At 38.5% G+C, this 20,582-nt stretch overlaps 1 protein-coding gene across 4 annotated transcripts in view; it reads right to left on the bottom strand.

The window, feature by feature from the left end:
* Positions 1-20,582, bottom strand: part of pard3ab (par-3 family cell polarity regulator alpha, b) — a 258,134-nt gene that overhangs the window by 125,686 nt on the left and 111,866 nt on the right. For 3 of the 4 annotated variants that reach the window (XM_028019834.1, XM_028019833.1, XM_028019836.1), the window contains exons 6-11: positions 17,450-17,541; positions 13,953-14,036; positions 11,220-11,345; positions 8,565-8,935; positions 4,092-4,231; positions 2,754-2,882 (exon numbers count right to left, since the gene is read on the bottom strand). In XM_028019834.1, coding sequence (XP_027875635.1) covers positions 2,754-2,882; positions 4,092-4,231; positions 8,565-8,935; positions 11,220-11,345; positions 13,953-14,036; positions 17,450-17,541 — 942 coding nt within the window. The remainder of the gene's footprint in view (positions 1-2,753; positions 2,883-4,091; positions 4,232-8,564; positions 8,936-11,219; positions 11,346-13,952; positions 14,037-17,449; positions 17,542-20,582) is intronic. The other variant, XM_028019835.1, reaches the window with a different exon arrangement.

Below are 20,582 nucleotides of genomic sequence, written 5' to 3' on the forward strand. Positions count from 1 at the left end.
ATTTTATTATGCAATCTATTTGTTATGCAATGATAAATACAGTAAAGTTGGACTAAATCGTTAAAAAATCAATGCAGGATTTTAGATAAAAACCTCAGAGTTGGGGAATGTTTTCAACTCTGCCTGATTAAATTCTGTCATTTTATGCTGGATTTTTTGTCGTATTGCCCCAGTAGAATAAGAAGTAGCTAAATATTAAAAATAATTTCAGATATGATATTTTATATCAGTGATACAAGCTTTTAAAATACCACCAGCAGAAACGATTCAGCGCTGAAGTGTGTGCCACCTGTGGCAGTAATATAACAGCTGCTGATTTTATGTTTTTATTACTCTGCATTAGGTGTAATTTATTAGACTGAGTGCCTGTTGATTCACTTAAATTCAACTTACAGTCAGAAATTTAAATCCACTCATCATTGCCATGAAAATCACGTCATTTTTGATTCATTTCAACATTTCTTCCTCCTGATAAAAAGATTAAATAATTACATTTCTATAGTCGCATCGGGTGAAATTCACACGCACAGGTTCATATGTATGCATACACCCACCTAAGTGTTTTGTTGCCACTTCTAATCAACTACAGATTCTATAAATTTGTGAAGCACGGTGGTGGCAGAATTATGCAGAGGGACTGTTTCTATGCCAGCATGAAAGAGTCATGAAGAAGTAATGTTTCAACTTGACCTCAAATCAACAGACAGTTGAAATTTGCATAAAGTTGGATCAACAATTCAAAATGTCTATTAAACTGGTTTTGAAATGGAAACATGAAATAACACCTGACCTATGACCCCAAAGAGAGTAGGAGGAAGTTTAAACCATCGCTTCCATCCATCAGTATAAGGATTGTATCCCCTACTCCGACATCTCTGCGACCACACAGCCAGACAGAGATTTAAAGTGGAGCAGCAAAAGTAAATGAGGCGGATTAGCAGAGCTAGCTAACAACTGAAGGTGTCGCTACTGCTCTGGTTTTGATCTCTTAGCTTGTCATAACAGTGACAAAACTGTCTTACAGCAACAGTCGTCAGTCAGAGGCTTCTTCAAATTAGTTGCAGCACTGACTGCTACTGGAGATCAAGTTCAAAGTTCAAGTTCACTTTCAAAAATGTGACAATACATCCTTACTGCCCACAGAATTACCATCCACAACGACTCTCTGAAGATACTTGCAGGAAATGACGTAGGAAAACATTTAATTTCCCTTTGAGGTAAATAAAATATTTTTTAATTTAATTTAATTGGTTTTAATTTAAAACTGCTGCTGCTTGATAACGGACATTCAGAGGTTAGTGTGGGTGACAGTTTTAACACGCTATATAGATATTTTTGAGTCACTACATGTTAAGAAAAACAAAAAACAAATTCAAACTTAACCCAACTTCTTGATTTTAACACTTCTGTTAAAGCTGCAGTATGCAACTTTAATAAAAAAATATATATGTATATATTTATTGAAACTGTCTCCATGTCATGACAGGATAATATGAGACAGACAATCTGAAAAATAAATAAATAAAAAAATCAAGCTCCTCTGCTTTCTCCCAGTGGTAACTAAAATCAACCAATCAGAGCCAGGAGGCGGGGCTTAGTGTTGTCAATCATTCTCAAGCTACCCTAGCCGGTCATGGATACTCAGGCTAGTTAGCATAGCCACCAATAACAGAGGATAAACAGTTTTCCTGTAACAGTAAGTTGTTACTCCGCCGTTAATACATTGAGCAGCGAGTACATGAGGGTGATTGACAGCGCTGAGACCCTCCTCCTGGTGCTGATTGGTTCATTTTGGTCACATTTTTGTAGACGGCAATATAAACTCGATGTAGATCAATTTTTTCAAAATTTCTGTCTCATTTTGCACAGTCACAACATGGTGACAGTTTTAACAAATATGTAAAAAACCCGGGGCGTGCTGTGGTGGCGCAGGGGGTTAGCACGCCCCACGTTTGGAGGCCTTAGTCCTCGACGCGGACGACGCGGGTTCGACTCCCGGTCCCGACGACCTTTGCTGCATGTCTTCCCCCCTCTCCTCACCCTCCTTCCTGCCTGCCTACTGTAGAAAAAATATGAACCACTAGCGCCGCAAAAACTCTTCGGAGAAAAAAATGGAAAAAACCCCCCATAATTTTTACAAAAGTTAAATACTTTAAAGTTAAAGGATGTTTGACAGTTTTACTCTGGAAAAGGGAACAATTCAGATGAATAAGAGAAATTAGGCTACATTCTTTAGTCCCCATTAAGTTTATAAAAGCTGCAAAACGTTGCCATATTTCAAAATAAATGTTTTGTTTTCATTTCTTTATCTGTTTTTGGACCTGAAAACGTTTAGAAACTCCAGACACGTTTCAATCATAAAGATTTCCGTCTCTGTTTGTCGGCAGCGAGATGTGAGGATGGTGCCTGATTGATATTCAAGCCCAGTTTGTTTATTCCCTCCCTTCTTGCAACCTGGCCTGCGCCTGTCTGCTCGTTCCCACATCCATCAATCTGAGAGTCAACTCTGAGGTAAAACACACAGATGGAGGCGGAAGTGAAGAGATGCAGAGGGGAATAAGCAGGAGAGATAAAGATAAAGAGCGAGAAAAAGCGATAAAGAGCGAGATCTCTGCGGGTTTGCCTCCTGATAACAGAGAGCAGCGGCAGGGCGGTAAAATCGATCTGCACGCTCAGACGGAGCGAAGTGAAAAGTTGTGACAGCTCACTGTGAGCAAACACACAGAGGAAGATGAAGGGATGAAGAGACTTACGACTTCTCGGGGTGGGAAAGAGTCTTCCTGGCGTAGAACCAGCAACCCCACCGCGCCGCCCATCGGAGTGTTCCTGAGCAACGAGACGACCTCCTCCTGCGTCCGGCCGTTCAGGTCCACGCCGTTCACCTGGACCGGAGCAAACATGGCGTCAGCCACACAGAAAAACTTACAGGTGAACTGAACACTTTAGACTTTTTGTTTGTTTTGTTTTTATTAAATTTCTAAATATTGGTTTATAGAAATTAAAAGTGTATCTAAATAAACTGAACAGCTTTTTATATCTCTACAGGTCAACAACGGCTGGCTGGCTGGCTGGCTGGCTGGCTGGCTGGCTGGCTGGCTGGCTGGCTGGATGGATGGATGGATGGATGGATGGATGGATGGATGGATGGATGGATGCATTGACGGAGGGACAGATGGACGACTGGATGAATAGATTATTCATGGACAAACGAGTAAATGGACGGATGGATAGAAAAATTGATAGGTACGTGGATGAATGGGTAAATGAATGAATGATGGATGGATGGATGGATGGATGGATGCATGGCTGGATGGATGGATGGACAAATGGCCAGACGGACGAGTGGATGGACGGACGGACTGATGATTGGATGAACAGCATAATGAATGGATAGACTGATGGATGATTTGATGGATGAAGAGATAAATGATTAGATAAACACAAGGCCCGACGAATTACTGGATGGATTGATAACTAGATCAATTATTGAAACATTGGGTGGATGGACGGATTGTTGGTAAATGTGAACTTAAAGTAAATTAATCTGTCGATTTTGTCAACCATCCCATCAAATTTTCTGACAATTTTCTGACGATTGTCAGAAAATTGAGCAAAAATTCAATAAGAAATCTATCAGTTTAGAAAATGATCAGTTGACCGATCAGAAGTGATTTTGGGGGAACCTAAAACAGACTGGAAATATTCTACTAAAGGAGGCGTTTAGTAGAAATATTCTACTAAACACAAGCAGACACTTTTGTAAAACTTAATCCACAAAGTGTCTTCGATACAGATTTAGTCAGTTTTTAAATAATTATATTGAGATTCAGCAATGAGTTTCTGATTTGAGCCAGAACGTCTGAGCCTCGCGGTGTAATAATCTTTTATGCAAATGACTTGCAAAGAGGGATGATGCAACTTCCGACGCTGTTCTCTCGCTGCAGCACCAGAGTTTGGGGAAAAGGCTCTTTGATTTCTGAACAAGACGCAGAATTTCCACATCAAAACCAGGAGCTTTAATAAACAAAACAGTTGGCAGGCAGGTTTGACTGATAAACTCTCATCGCGTTTAAACTGAGAGAACGTCTTACCTCCAGCAGCCGGTCTCCTGCCTTAAGGCGGCCATCTTGGATGGCGGCCCCCCGGGGGAGAATGTTCTTGACGTAGATCGGAGCGGAGCCGCCGATGGGGACGTCACGCGACGTTATGCTGAAGCCGAGTCCTTCAGGGCCTTCGGAGAAAAAAAAAAAAGACGGAAGATTTAATGGTGGGATTTGGTTTGACCTGAAGGCAGAAGTGAGTAAAAACACGTTTAGATCCAACTGGCACGGCTCGCGTGGATCTGATGTAAGACACGGCAACAATGGTGGAGAAAGAGTACGGTTCAGAACGAGGAGGAGAACCCGACACATGTATCTGGGTAATTACATCAGATGTTCACAGGAAATAACAGCCGACAGGAAACAAGGAGCAGATAACTGGCATATGTAGAGTTACCAGATTTATGTCTATACTTAAACATAATTATATTCAAATAAACACTTCGGTCTCCTGAAATAACCTTCACAGACTTTCTGGAGAATTATCTACGTGGAAAATCTATAATCAATCATTTTCTGGTTGTCACTAAGCTGACCACACGATTCCTACGTTTTTGACCCAGATCCTTTATGTGTGTTTAAAATAAAGCAAATATGGAAAAATAAGAAACTGGAGGAAGAAACGAAAGTATGTAGGAAACTAGCGAGGGAACACATAAAGGGAAGAAAGAACTACACAACAAATAAGGGAAGGGGAGGAGGCAAGGAAGAAGATGTGGAAGGAAGAGAGTGAGGTAAGAAATAAGGCAGGAATTGAGGAAGGAACAAGGGAAGGAAAGGAAAAGAAAGAACACAAGGAAAGAAAATTCACTATTCTACAAAGAAGGGTAAGTAGGACCCAAGGAGGAAAAGCAAGGAAGGAAAGAAGGAAGAAAGGTAACAAAAAATGCAAGGACATAAGTAATGGAAGAACTACACAAGGTAGGATACAAGGAAGGAAGTAAATATTTACATAAGAGAGGAGCATAGGAAGGACACAAGGAAGGAGGAAAGAAGGAAAGCAGAAAAGGAAATGGAAAAAGGAAGGACAGAAACAAAAGAAGGATGGATAAGAGGAAAGGAGTGTGGTAGGACATAAGGAAAGAGGGGAGAACGGACAATGATGGACGCCTTCATCTTTTGTCCTGTTAGTCCATTAACTTCATCATAGAAGTTAAAACCAGACGATCCAGTCAGATTAAATCCAGTCCGGTTGAATCCAGTTAGATGGAATCCAGTCAGATTAAATCCAGTCAGATTGAACCCAGTTCGATTAAATCCAGTCAGATTGAATCCAGTCAGATTAAATCCAGTCAGATTGAATCCAGTCAGATTAAATCCAGTCAGATTGAATCCAGTTCGATTAAATCCAGTCCGGTTGAATCCTGCTATAAATAAATAAACTCAGTCACTTGTGAGAGAGAAAGTTCTGCTATGTCCTTTAGCTTAGCTTTCGTTAGCATGTTTGGATGCTTCAGCTGCTGTTTCATCACATCTATCGCCACCAAGATGAGGAAGACCTCCTTCCTGTGAAAACCTTCATCCTGCAAAATAAGAATCTCCCGCCTGTGTAAACTTATTGTTAAATGAAGTTTATTTAAGGGCGATGCTTGTTTTATCAGAGTGCTGGCTTTAATCCCACAACAGTAAAACATTTCCCATCCTGTTTCCTCAAACTAATCCCCACATCGATGAAGCAATCAGCTTCCCGCTGCAGACGGGAGCCTCTGCCGCTGCTTCCTCCGGTAAACCGGAGCAGGAGGAGGATCTTTCACCCATTAGCATGATTAGGACACACCTCAGCTACCTCCGGGACTCCGATTGATTCTGATACTCGGCAGGGTTTACGGGGACCGGTGTCTGATTTGAGGTGGGAGTTTAATCTGCGTTGGCTCAAATCGGCACTCGGAACAAAACGAGAGAAGAAACAGCGGCTCCTGGGAACCGCCGTTAATCCCTGCGAGTGTCCGATCCGAAAACAGAAACGTAAACAAAACGGGAGGAATGAGAACAGGCAGCATCTTTGGACGTGAACGTTTATTTAGCTGTGACTTGTTTGACTAACTCAGTTTAATTGAGCTTTTAGAGTGTGTTTGCTAGATTTTATTAGTTAAATATTGTTTTATATTAAATATTGTCCTGTACTGCCAGATCGAAGGCCCTCAACTTAAAATCTGCATCATATGAACATCTTTGTGTTGTTTTCATGATGGGGGAGTTTGAGTTTGAAGAAATGTCTCCGTCGTGCCTGCTGCTAGCATGTGCTAAATGAAAATTAGCACTTTCTTCTTTGATTTCCAATTTTGACTTCCAATGATTCACTTCCTGCTAAAGAGCCCCCTGGTGGTTGAGGAAAAATCCACAGAAAAGCCGCATGGTTCAAAGCGTGGGGAAAAAAGTAGCGGCTTATAGTCCGAAAAATACAGTTTAAATAAATCAATTGAGTAATGAATACTCAACAGAAGATTCAATTATTGGTGTTTTGTCCCAACTTTTGCAGTCGCCACTTTGTGCGCTAGCGTAAGTGCCGAAGTGGGGTATCGTAATCTACTGGCAGCTGACGAAAACAGTTTGTGTGAGGAAAAAAATAAAACAATCTATTTCACATCAGTTTGAAAGGCTAAAAATAGATTCATAAACACAAAAACGAAGGACGTTATATCTATACATCACAGATCCAAATGCATGTGCAGAACAGTCTTATGACAATTTTGGGTTTTTCATTAGTTTATTTTATTTTTTTGTAACTTGTTTTTTTACCTAATAAAGTTAGTTTTAATTAGTTTTTAGAATTTGTTTGCTAGTTTTTATTAATTAGTTTTTGGCAGAAACAGTAGACTATATAGGATTGTTTTTCTTCAGACTACTTCTTTTCTTCCTAAACTTTTGTGTTGTGTTAAGATGTGACATGTTCGTTTTAAACTGTAAATGAAAGAAATAAAAGATAAAAAATAGTGAGGAGCATGGAGTATTGTAATTTACCAATAAGCTGCTCGAGTGGACGGAAAAAAAAATTCACATAAGTTCAAAAAGCTATTAAATAAATGTATAAACACAAAAATGAAGAACATTATATCTATTTGAGTTTTATAAACACAGTACAGTTCAAATTAGTTGAACTATAATTATTTCAGTCTATTTCTCAGTTTCAGTTTTTATTATTCGGTCAGTTTTGAACCGAAGGAAGAAACAAGCAGCTGGGTGCTGGTTCTTTTTGTTGTTTTATTTTCGACAGTCTGGATTGATCCCAGTCCAATAAGAGCGGACAGATTTGGGTGAGGATTTCAGTGACACACGATGCAGCCCCGTCAGACTCCTTTCAGGGACCAGCAGCTGCTTAGCAACAAGCTTCCTGGCGCCAACACCTGAAATCCTGCTGGCAGAAGATCACACCACCTGGGCCAGCTGTCACTCAGAACCGGCACCGCAGAGAAGACGCAGTCCTGACCCAGACTGCAGCTTTATTCGTTTCTTTCTCCGGGTTCTGAAGGTTTAAACCAACAGGTCTCACTTTCACATCAACTGGACCGATTCTGGTGATTCTCTTATCAAGATCATTTCTATGTTAAGATAAGAGAATGGCTTATTTAGTTATTAAAAAACATTACAGACAAGGTTGTTAGAGAGTTTTTGGTATTATCATTTTATTTTCTTACTCTAGTTCACATTAAGTCTATAGATCTTTGTGATTTTCTGTTTAAAGTGTTCTCTTCTTTAAATGACCTGGAGGTCACTACTGTCTGTTCAACATATACGTTGTCTGTGGTTCTTTCTTTTATTTAGGTTCGAAAGGAAAATACCTATCAGGTTTAGGTGATATGGACTTAATTTTTTATCAGAATATTTTGTAGCACTATTGTGATAAAGATAAAAATGATGATAATTACTATTTATTGCTTCTGTTTTAGGTAACTATATGGGTCTGACTGCAATCACATCCCCACAAATACTGCTCTTAAAAAACATTTCCATTGGTAATATGCTTCTTTAGGATACCAGTCACAAAAATTTGTGATTTGTATCACTAAACTGCACACAGTTCCAAATGATAAACGATACAATAAATGCTCTGAAAGAAGCTAGAAGGTGTAACGGACAAAAATCATACAAATGTCTCCATGTAACTGACATGCTCAATTAATCCGTCCTGTCATGCTGAAACTGAAGGTAGAGGTACAGAAACCTTCGTTAATTTGATACCTGCGATGGTGTAATTGTGATTGGACAGCAAGGAAAGTTACAGATACCTACCAAGATGGCCGTCGCCTACAAAGTTCCCGGAAGTGTGACGTCACATGGGAACCATGTATTGCCAAAAAATGGGTGGATGTTTTTTTTAATTTTTTATAAACGCTTTGGCTGTTTTTAGAAGCAGTAGAAACCAAAATGTGATTTGTGCACAAAAAGTCCCCTTTGAAACATGAAAGTTTTCAGAATAAATGAATTTATTAGCCTTAAAATCCTGCAGATTTTATTTCAACTCACCTTTCTTGAGTTGAATGTTAAACCGCCTCCCCACTTTTTTGGTATACCCCGGCGTGGGCGTCGAGTTCAGCCCCCTCTGAGGTGAGTGGGTGTGGCCTGTGGGAGGTTTGGCCGCTGTGACGGCAGGGTGGGTCAGATGTGGGTAGCCGTTGTTTGGGTCCGGGTGGGTCTGCGTTTGGGATCCGTGGCGGTTTATCCTCTGTGGGTTGTGATCGATGCCGGACAGCGAGTCTGGGCTGAAGCGTCCCGAGGAAAACGAGGGGTTCCTCTCGGTGTGCGATAGCTGCTCGTAGTGGGCCTTCATGGACGACGGCACCACGTGGAACATGATCACCGGGGAACGCATGGCCTGGCGGAACATGTTCTGTGCTCTAGAACAGGAACAAAGAGAAGGAAAACACAAAACAGGAGGATAAAGAGAAGTAGTTTTATTTTGGGTATGAAAAGAGCATCACACACTCATCCAGTGTTAATCACGTCGCTGCCTGGTGAAGCACTCCACCTACCAGATGTCCATCTTCGCCCACCTGAACAATCTGACATGTTAATTAACACTTATTGCCAACGCAAGCAGCTCTAAAAAGAAACCGAACCCTCCCCGACTCCTCCATCACATAATCTTCTCATTTGGCTGCAGATGAAGCAGACCGCTACATGTCGGCTTGTTCACAGAAAATCCTCTTTAAACCCCTTCAGAAGGTGTGAGTTGAAACTTGTGTTGCCTTGTTAGCGCCACCTGTTTCCGTGCAGCAGACCCTGACAGCTGAACGGACGTTTAGGAAACTAAAAGGCTCCAGAATTTGAAATGCTTCCCCCTCCTATGGACGAACAACTTAAACTTGAAGGGATTTTTGGCCGCATATTCCCAGCTGCTAATAATGTTCCCGAAGACGTCGGGGTCTTTTCACGGCATCTTTACAATTTTTGGCTTCAAAAATGGAGTGCTAGACAGGATGTAATATGCACCGCGCCTCTATAAAAACGCCTTTTAATACCAAGGACAACTGCTGCTCTTGTAAAGTGCCTTTGCCTGGAAGGTTTATTTTCTCTCTCTCTGCAAAGGTTAAGTTTCAGATGCTGCAAGGCAAGCTTTAACATAACAGGAACAATAAGGATTGAATTACTTTTTATTCTACTGCCAAGAAACCGGCACTGTGCAAAAGTCTCGAGTCGTGTCTCATTACTTTATGTATTGCTTTTAAGAAGTCAGGATGTCTTGCCAAGTCATTCTACAGCTTTCATTGAGATTTGCACCAATCCACTTCTGATTCTGATATCTGAGGTTCAGTACCAGCCAGTAGTGATCAACACAGAAAGACAAACCTGAATTGACTTAAAATGTTTTCTGTTTTTAAACAAAAATTTAATTACAAATTTATTTGATAACTCTGCACCAGTACAGCACAATTAAAATAAACCATTAGTTTCACAGGCTTGGTCAGGCATGCAACACCAACTTTCATTTGTTCAGTCAGTGCAGTTAGGAGAATAAAAACCAATGTAAAAAAATAAACCGACAAAAATAAACGGCAACAGCCCTTCTATGTTCTAGGAATCAAAAGAATAATGTTAAATAAATAATAAAGCATAATGCATAGAATTAGACTGAATAGATCTGCTCCTATGGATCGGGCACAATATCATCGATACCCAATCTAGCTCTATTTTCTATATCGGAACTGGTAAGTGTTAATACTGGACTGATGCATATCTAGTTTTACTTTTGTGTTTAGGGGTCTTTGCATTCATTTCTGTTCAACACTGTTACCTACTGTTTACTTTCACTCAGACTAGGGGATAATCTGTGTTGACATGCAGGTTTTTTCAAAAAGTAAGTTTAAAAACTTGTAAATCTTATGAAATCGACAAATTTCCAAGAAACAACTAACCGATAAATCCAGGTAGATTCTAGAAAGCGTAGTCATGGTTGCCTTCAACATTGTAGAAATTAGCAATTCAGTATTAGCTTTTGGTATGTTAGCATCGCACTTTAGCATTAGCAGAACTAATGTTTATGTTTTGAGCTATAGGGTTAGCACAACTAACTTTTCAGTTAGAGACGCTCACTACTGGTACATAACTGAAAACTTTTGCATTTCTAACTAAAAAGTGACTTTCTTTACTTAAATTTTTCTTAGCTTTGCTACTGACTGAGAGGAAGCATGGATGTTAAAGCATTGACTTATGAAAAATAAGAAATTGTGAACAATTCATGCTATTGTTGAATGACTTATTTTCTAAATTAGAGAACATATCCAAGTATTTTCATAAGCCATGTGATAGATTTCTATCTTCTAAGAACAATATTGATGTGAACAAGCTTCTCAAAAATAAAAAAAATAAACAAACAGCAGTGGACAGCAGGAGCTATTATAAATGTTAACAGGCCTACATATTTAGGAATGAAGAAAGTGTTAAAATGGGAATCAGGAGGAGCAGCAGCACAGGGACAAACGCAGACAGGAGTTCAGGGTCAGCATCAGAAGTTAGGAGCTAAACTGGGAAAGGTTAGCTTTGCGCCGCAGCAGACAGAGGAGCCTGGCAGGAGAAATGCAGCGGATTACAGTGAAGGGACAGATTCGGGATTGAAGCAAAGATCAGACGTTAGAGCTCCAGAAAACTGAGCCGCAGTAGCAGCTTCAGCTTCAGGCTTACTGTTCGAATCGGATGTTTCGCAGGTCTCTGTTATTGATACGGATGATGCAGTCGTTCTCCTGGAAAAGGCCCTGGTGCTCGGCCTTTCCTCCCCTCTCCAGACGCTTGACCAACAAGCCAAGAGTCCTGAAAGGTTTGAAAGCTCATGTCAAACAGATTCAACACAAAATAAAACCCCCAAAATAAATACAATAAAAGTTTGATGAGTGAAGAAATACAAAATGATCTTCTAAAATTAGGCTCGTGTCTCACAGAGCGTCCCTCCCCCGCTCAGCTCCTTCAGACTAGCCAGCAGCAATTAGCAAACAGCTGCTGGAACTGCGGATGTGATGACTTTCTTAAGGCGGAGTTTCACAAAGAGAAATGTTTTTAAAGAGACAAAGGCCCAATTTCAAGGTGTTAAATAAGGAAGTAAAATTTTATTTAAGTCATATTTTTTATATAAACAGCTCTAGAAAAAATTAAGAGACCACTTAAAGTTTCTCTGATTTAACTTTTTACAGGTCTATGTTTGAGTGAAATGAACATTATTCTTTTATTCTATGAACTACTGACAACCTGTCTCTGAAATTACAAGCAAAAATTTTGTATTTATTTGCAGAAATTAAGAAATGGACAAAACAAGGAAAAAGATGCAGTGCTTTCAGACCTCAAATAATACAAAGAAATCAAATTGATAATACTAATACTCAGGAAGAGTTCAGAAATCAATATTTGGTGGAATAACTAGGAGGTTTTTAATGGGGTTCAATGCAATGGGCTCTTAGTTTTATAAATATATAACATTTTTATAACTACTGAAGGTAACATAGTTACTTTATTGTGTTATAAAATGGCACTTTGTCAATGGAAAACACATAATGCTTTGAAGTTCCTTATTTAGCTACTTTATTCCAATTTCACCTCTTATGGAGACAGCAGGGGTGTACCGAGTTAGGCTTTATGTTTAATAAATAATCATAGTTTGGACGCTTTGTACATTTTAGGATGGGTTTGGATAATAGTAGAACATGGATTATGCCTTAATGCATAAATTAGATCTTATGATGGATATAGAAATGAGGTTGTTATTTAAAGCCCTTTGGTTTTTGCATAATTCTGCAGGTATTGAGAGAAACATGGCTGTCACATCACATCAGGTGAGGACGTACTTGTTGTGCAGCAGCTCTGCTGACAGTTTGCATGTTCACAGTTTTCTCTGCTGAGTTTCTAGGTGCTTCAACACCCCTGAACATCATTAAGCACGGGGATAAGTCGTACTGAGGGAAGCCACGCTGAGCCGACACAGAGGCTAACTCCACCTGAAAGGATTACTGACCGGCACCTCGGGAGGAAAATCAGCCAGAAAATACCTCACAAAGCTAATCACTTCTTCTTCTTTATATTAGTATTATTTTCTTGAGGTAGCATGAGCTCATGAGAGTAAATTATGTTGATTTCAATGTAAGACGAAAAGTTCTGGAGTTTGAAAAAGTACAGAGAATTTTTTTTTATTGAATCACAGTAAAAAAAAAAAAAAACACACAATGTGATTTGCAGAAGAGGAGGAGAAGTAATTCCTCTGATGAAAGTCGGGCTTCTTAATCTTACTGCAACGCTCGAAATGACATTTGTCCCAGTAAAAAGAAAAGTGCATTATAAATTTGCTTTTAGGCTGATTAAGCTCAGAGTTAGAGGGAAAGGGGATATTATGCCTTGGTTTTGAAGAGTTTTTCTGGGTTTATGGGGCAGATTCATGCTTTTATGGTTTATGAAGTTGCAGGATGCACTGCAAAAACATAAAATGTTGCAGGTAATTTTGGTCCAGTTTCTAATGCAATATTTTAGTTCACTGGAAATAAGACAACCCGGCTTGCAAGTAACTCTTTTAAAGTCATTAAATATCCTTAACATTGATAAAATGGCTAATTATTTCACACAAATTGGGAAATATATCTTGTTATAAGTAAAATAATCTGTCAGCGGAAATAGTAAATTTAAAAAAGAAATTAACATTAAGGAATTATCAACTTAAAGCAAGCTCCTATATCCTGCTGAAAAGGTCATTTTAAGTTTATTTTGTCGTATTTCAAATGTATAAAAATGACTAGAAATGAGGCCACAAGTATTTGTAACATTATGTGTTTTTGCATTGTGAAATATGGAGCTCAAAAGTGGTTCATGTTCTTTTAACATCTGGAAATGTAAATTTTTCATCTCAAATTCCAGAGTTTTCTTTGCTGTACTGGAATCCTGCTCGTCTCCAAACCAGATGCTAAATTCAGCTTTTCTCCATGTGTGTTTGCAGGGAGTTGAATGTTGTGAACGCAGCTTCGCAAAAGCATATTGAACAGCAGCCATGTTGGAATATGACGACCGTTTGAAAACAAAAACCACACTGATTGAAAACTGGAAACTGGGAAATAGTTTCACAATGCTAAAGCTGGAAAATGTGTGTGAGGGTGTGTGTGAGGGTGTGTGTGTTTCATATGGATGGATTCAAGTTTGATGGAGTAATGGGGCAAAGAGGAATGTCTGTTATGCGTGTATATTTGGGTCTGATGTGATCCAGAACAGATTCTATTTCCAAAAGAAAATACTTTTTTGTTTCAGTAAATCACCAAACTTGTGCTGAAAGGGGTTTTAATGATTAAAAAACATAACAGCTTTATTTTATTTTATTTTCTTAGAAATGTGGAGTGCTTGTGTGCAGGGTTTGATCATTCAGAGCCCTTTTTTTGTTGTTATTTTTACCTGCGGTCCCTGCCACTGAAAGGCACCACATGGATCCCCAGAGGCCCGCCGTCGTTTGACACCTCCACCAGTTTCACAATGTCTCTGGGAGACGGGTGGATGACAGACGCAAAGGTGGCGGAGGGCGGAGGGGGTGTGGGAGAGGAGACACCATGTGGGTAAAACAAAAAAATAATAAAAAGAAGAAATAAGGCAAAACAAAACATAAATATGCAACAAAAGAGGCTCCATGTTAATTCAATCCCCATTTTACACTTTTAGTTGCTCCATTTCATCATAACCTGCTTTTGTTTTGTGCAATGGAGAATTAAAGCCAAATTAAGGAAATAAAAGAAAAAATTACAAGAATAAAGTAGAAATAAAAGGAGAATAAAGTCATAATATACCGACTTTATTCTTATTACCTTTTATTTTTGTATTATTTTGACTTTATTCTCATACAATTATTTTTATAATACTGTCACTTTATTACCAAAATATTACTTTAATCTCATATTAAGACTTTATTCTGACTCTTGTACAGCTTTATTTTCATACAAATATGACTTTATTCTCATAATACTATGATTTCTGATTATCATCAGAATTAATTTTCTTCATATTGTTACTATTTTCATAATTTATTAATGTTATTTTTGTTTAGTATGTCCCTAATATGCCGTCATAATTTTTTACCCAAAATGAAAAGAATTTATCTTGTGGATTTAACCATTAATTATCTCTCTGTTGTGCTCGTTATTTTCTAAAGATCTTATACAAACATTATTTCCATCCAGTTGTAGTTCTGGTCCACATTAGTTCCAATCAGCCTGATAAAACGTAAAGTTATGATCAAACCAAAATATCCATAAGAACCTTTTAATGTGATTATCAGAGTTACAAACAAGTTACAACAAAGCTCTAGTTTGTTTTATTTTTCATATAACTTATCAGGTTTGGAACTATGCTGCATTCACTGCACTTAAATGAAATGGGAAAATGTTAGGAAAGCATAAAGTGGACAAACGGAGACAAATTAACCGAGTCCTGGTCATTTGGTCTTTTCATCCACTTCACTATTTTGCAGATTTAGGTTTTCCAAACCCAGAAAAATGAGGAAAAAATAATTTCTAAAACTTAACCTGCTTTGATAATTGAGGACTTGAAGCAATAATCTAAAGTCTGCTGCTTTGCTTGCTGTCAGGATCTGTAATTATGTGACTCTGAAGGTTTTCTGGCTTGATCAGGGCTCAGTATAAAACGGTGAAGGGCTGAATTAACAAAGAACCTAATTAAATATAAACAGAAAATAGGAAAACCTATTGCAAAGGAGACAAATGATAACAAAAACCTTCAAATAAATCGTGATGGAGAAAGACGCTAAAAAAACTCAACTTAAGATCAAAACCCAGCTTGTGCTGCTACATAGTGAATAAAGATAAAGTGCAAAAGCCTCAAAGCTACTTTCATTTCTTTATACTTTTCTTCTAAGCAGCTTTCTCCTTCATGGAGATTCTGATGTGGTCTTCTTGATACTTGGGATGTTTTTTTTCCACCCATGTTAGGTGCTATTTCTTAAGCAAACACCATGCAGTACTGTGTGTGTTTGCAGTGAAGAACAAGAACTAGACTGAAAATGCTTCACAAAGCCTGGAAAAACTGAAAAATAAGTAGAAATTTAGAAATAAACGGGTGGTTTGGTTCTTAACTTGTGACGGTTGTTGCTGGTTTGGACAAATTAAGAGTAGGAAATATGTTCAGTCGTCAAATTACTGCAGAACAAAACCAATAAATGTACAAACAAAGCAGGACTTTTAAAAACAAACCTTGTTGAATTGATCCTGGGGAGTAAAAATTAGTTCCCTCAGGATAAATGTAACTTCCTCTGCTGAAAGAAAAGTTGTAAAAACTTCCTGACAGGATGTGGGATCAACTCATCGGCTTGTTTTCACTCCATGTTGTTGAAATTTGGGCCTACTGGCTGCTTTTAACAGCACTTCTATTGTCATTTAGTCTAATTTTCTCAATAACAGAAGATTTAAAAAACACCACAAGGCAGGAAGCAAGATGCAGAACAGCAGATGCTTTTATTTTGGAAGCAAGAAGCAGGAAATGAAGGAGAAAAAGAGCAAAAAGACGCAGTTTATCCTTCTGCGACCTGCACAGGATGCCATGGCTTTTAGGAGAAACGATGTCAGTGACTTTAACCCTTTAAATCACACGAGTCAAACTCAAGGCCCAGGGGCCAAATCTGGCCCGCTGTAAAGCTTTATGTGGCCCAGAAGGGGCACGTGAATCGAACCTTGAAAATATTCATAGGAAGAAAAATTATATTTTATTAATCAAATGAAATAAGCTTTGAATGGAAGAGGGTTAGAACCACAGTAAAAAAGTTCTGAATTTTCCTTAGGATTTTGACTTTTTTCTCAGAATTTACCAAAATTATTCTGACTTTAATCGTCAATGAAAATTAGAAATTTTGAGAAAAAATAATCTTCTTCCATAGTTTTATATGTATTCTGCCAAATTACATCAATGTGACATGATGTTCAATGTTATTTAACTCAAAGAAGTGCAAAGGCGGCTTTTTACTGAAATGTTAGAGGTTTGTTAATTGGCTTTATCAATCCCAGCCCTTTAAGGACATTCATAATCTGCTTTAAATATAAAAAAACCACCTCAATGGTTCTAGGTGTGTTTTTTCCCCTCTCTCAGCTGTTTTCCTGGCTGTGAAATGTGCACACTCTGGCATATTTTAAAAGTCGTCGCATCTAATCCGCTCGCAGCTTAGATACGACGGCTGTGATTAGCTTGGGGAGAAAAAGGCCCCCTTGTTGACAGCTAAGAAGGCGGGAGAAAGCCAGACTCTCAGTGAAATCACAGGAATAATAACACCATACCTGCATATTAAGCTGGAGGCATGCGACGGAGCAAAATAACAAAACAAAGCACAGTTGTTAATAACAGGAGCAGAACAGGTTAGCGCGTGGGCGAGCTCTGACGGCGAGATGAGGATCATTCTGCTCCCACAAAAGATAATTATGTAAATCAGGGAGCGGGCTTTAAAGTGAGATTTTGCACAAACAAACCCGGACCGCGACACAGAACCTGCTGCACGGAGCTTTTCACAGATGATTAAATGTCGAAAAGAGAAGACAAACTTATTTATCCTGCACAGGAAACGCTGTAAAAACAAGCTGCTGATGAATTATCAGAGGAAGAACATCACAAAAACATGCGTTTGATCTTTAACAACCATGTGCACTTTGGTTTAATAAACCAAATACCATTTCCGACTATTTTTAGTTTTGAACTTAAACAGGTAAAACTATATGTTCAGATAAGAGTTCAATAGCGAATATTTTGTTTTTCAATAAAATAGCAGTGTAAAATCTGCCCTGAAACCAATTTAAATTCAGCAGAAAGGTCACCTCACTCAAGCGTTTCCCTTCGGATAGCAAACAGGAGGAAAGTGCAAACAGGAAGGCTAATTAATAAACCCGATTTGACTGACTTACTCCAGAGATCTGACGAGGGTGTGCTCCATGCAGGAGTCGGCTCGGCCCACCGGCTCGATTCGCCCGTTCTCATCCTCCCTGCTCTCCTCCTCCTGCAAAACAAAACGACCAAGGTTGGAGAGAAAGAAGACCGACCTCTGCTCCAAACATTCCTTCATATGTTTGAGGATTGCCTCAGATTACAGCGATTAATAACTGCAGAGAGTCATCCTGATGCGGCGCTATGAATCTGTGCAGTTCCAGCAGATTTAGCTTTACAACTTCTGGCAACAGGCAGCTGTCCTTGGCAGCTTCCTGCTACAAAACAGCTTTTATTAGTCAATTCTGCTGCAGTTTGTTTCTTCGGGAAAAAAAAAACAGTTGACAAAATAAAATCTCAGATTTTTTTCATGCCAGATTAAACTTTAATCGATTTTTTTCCTCGCTTACTTTTCTAAAAAAGAAATTACAAGTAATAGAGAACATTTTCAAAAAGTGGGTTTAATTTCAATCGTTCTATTATTTTATTGATTTTAATATTAATTTAATTTCTATTAAATTATGACAGAGTATCAGTGCCAGGCTACAAGATATTTTGCTTAATTAAAAGTATATAGTCACAATACTAGCAGAAAAAAATAAGCAATTTTACAACAAGATTGTCTTAAAATTATGAGAAAAAAGTAGTTTTTATATTAACAAAAATAAAAGCTTGGATAATTTATCTTTTGTTGACTTTTGCATGGGAGTTTTCATACAAAATTACAATCTCATTCTCCTAAAATTACGACTTTATGGTCGTATTAGTTCAATTATCATCACATGATTTAATTTTCAAATTACCACAACTCTATTCTTGTAACATTACGACTTTATTCTCGTATCACTTTGACTGTATTCCTCAAATATTGTAACTTTATTCTTGTAGTAAAAATAGAAAAGAATCAGAAGATGAAGGGTTGAAAATGTGTCCATTAATCGCCCAGTTTCAGTTAACTGAACCGTATTTTCTGTAATCCAGTTTTTTACGGTTTCTGTTTCCAGCTTTAAGTACGACTTAACCTTGAGAAAACAGACGGTAGTGCGATGGATTCTGTGTGAGATTTTGGGAATAAATCGGAAGAATCAGGAATGTTACATCACAGACTGGAGGAAATAATATTTAGCAGATATTTGAAGGGTCAGTGTGGACGGTTGGGAGTTTTTACGACTCATCCATTCATACCTGTTTTTGTTTTTCTGTTCATGTGTTAAACTCAACTCAGATTATTTATATGGCAATAATTTAAATGGATTTCTTCCCGCTGAACCAAGTGTTTGTGTGTTCAGAAGTTTTGAGAGTCTTTGAGAATGCGTTTTTGCATTATTACCATTATACTACTTGAAAATGGTCTCAAAACAACAATAATATCGTTTATTGCAATTTATCGTCCAGCAAAATTTCTTATGATGACAGGCCTGGTCCTACCTTCACTGGTTAACAAGTCAGAATCTCTGAACGCTTCATCTTTGGAGAACAACTTTGTGAATTACCGCCCCCTAGAGTTCGCAGCATGCTATTGCTAGGATAAATACAACCTTATGTCAGATTTCTTCTCCATGTTACCTCCAGTCATCCTTTTGAACGTGTTAAAATCCTCAAACCCGACTGCTACGAACCCAGAAACGAAGCTGATTGGCAAACCTGCAGACGCCAGGAGTTGCAGACTGGAGGAGGTCTTCCCAACGTATAAAAATACATGCCCTTCAAACGGTCTACCGTCTTCAGACTCACATCGCCTTTGTTCTCCTCACCCGTCACACTGTGTGTGTATGTTTGAACAGTCGAGTTGAGCGCACACACACACTCAGAGGGCACCGTGAGGGTAGAAAAACGAGAAGCAGAGGGAAAAAAAAGGTCATTAAAATTTCAGGGCGACACCGGAGAGGAGAGACGAGCGAGCAGCAGCAGCGGCGGCTCAGACCTCCCCGGCAACTGGCCTCATCAGTATGAAAATGAGCCTGCCGTTACCGTGGCTGCCGTACGGTTGCCATGACACTTTGGTTGCCTGGAGGACATGCCGCTGCAGGGCGGGGGATGAATGCGGGCGTGTGTGTCAAACAGGGTGCAAGGACTTTTGACTGGTAGCAGAAAAACTGAGGCGACGTCTCCGCTCAAGATCCAGAAATTTAGGTGTTTGTTGGATGAAAAACATGTAAATATCTGTAATTTATAGCCGTTTTAAATTCAGATTTGACCTTTCTTAGATGTTCTAGATTGAATATTCGCATTATTTTGACGTAATAGTATTAAAACAGTATAATTTTCATAAGCAAAACTCCAGAGATCCGTCCTATTCAGTGTCTCCAAAAAGATGCAAATCTGACATGATTAGTAAAGTTTTCTTTAATAATCAAGATAACTTTAAGGAGTAACAGTAGGCTACGGTCTTGAACTTTAAATGTAAAATTCTAGTGACTTTTAAATGGGATTTTGTTCGTATTTATGCACTTATTATTGTAATTTATTATGCTGCCATTAAGAATAGGCAAACTCTTTGTGTCATTATTATTGCAGCAATGGCAGAAAAGATTATTCTAAAAACTATGAAGCCACTTTAAAGCTGAACGTGTAATAATTTGGATTTTCTTTCTCCAACCCTGTTGTGTAAAAATAAATTAATCTTTCAATGCAGTCACATAACTCTCTATGAAAATATTGGTAAATTCAGCCTGTAAGTATATCATTTTAGTTGCCATTAAGACGGCACTTAGTGTGTTATAAAGTTTCACGTGGTTAGAGCGAAACAGATCTTCTTTCTAGATCCTCCAGCAGCATCGTTTCACCACGTTTTTCTCTTCCTTTCTGTTTATTCTACAGTATTTTAACCGGCTTTAGTTCTGGGAAATGAGGCAGCAAAGTAAAAGCTTGATATTGTGTCTGGTTTGGTGTCACTGTGTTGATTTGAGCCACATGTTTTGGATTAGTATCCTGTGGAAACGCCCCATTTTTCACTGCAAAAACAAAATCCTACCAAGTATTTTTGCCCAGTTTCCAGTGCAAATAACTTAGTACACTTGAAATAATACATGCTTGTTTTAATAAATCCTTACTGATGAAAACGTACTGGTTTCATTGGGAGAATATTTCGCATATGACGAGATATTTTCAACC

This window comes from Xiphophorus couchianus, chromosome 6 (genome assembly GCF_001444195.1).
Source record: "Xiphophorus couchianus chromosome 6, X_couchianus-1.0, whole genome shotgun sequence".
Taxonomy (NCBI): Eukaryota; Metazoa; Chordata; class Actinopteri; order Cyprinodontiformes; family Poeciliidae; genus Xiphophorus; species Xiphophorus couchianus.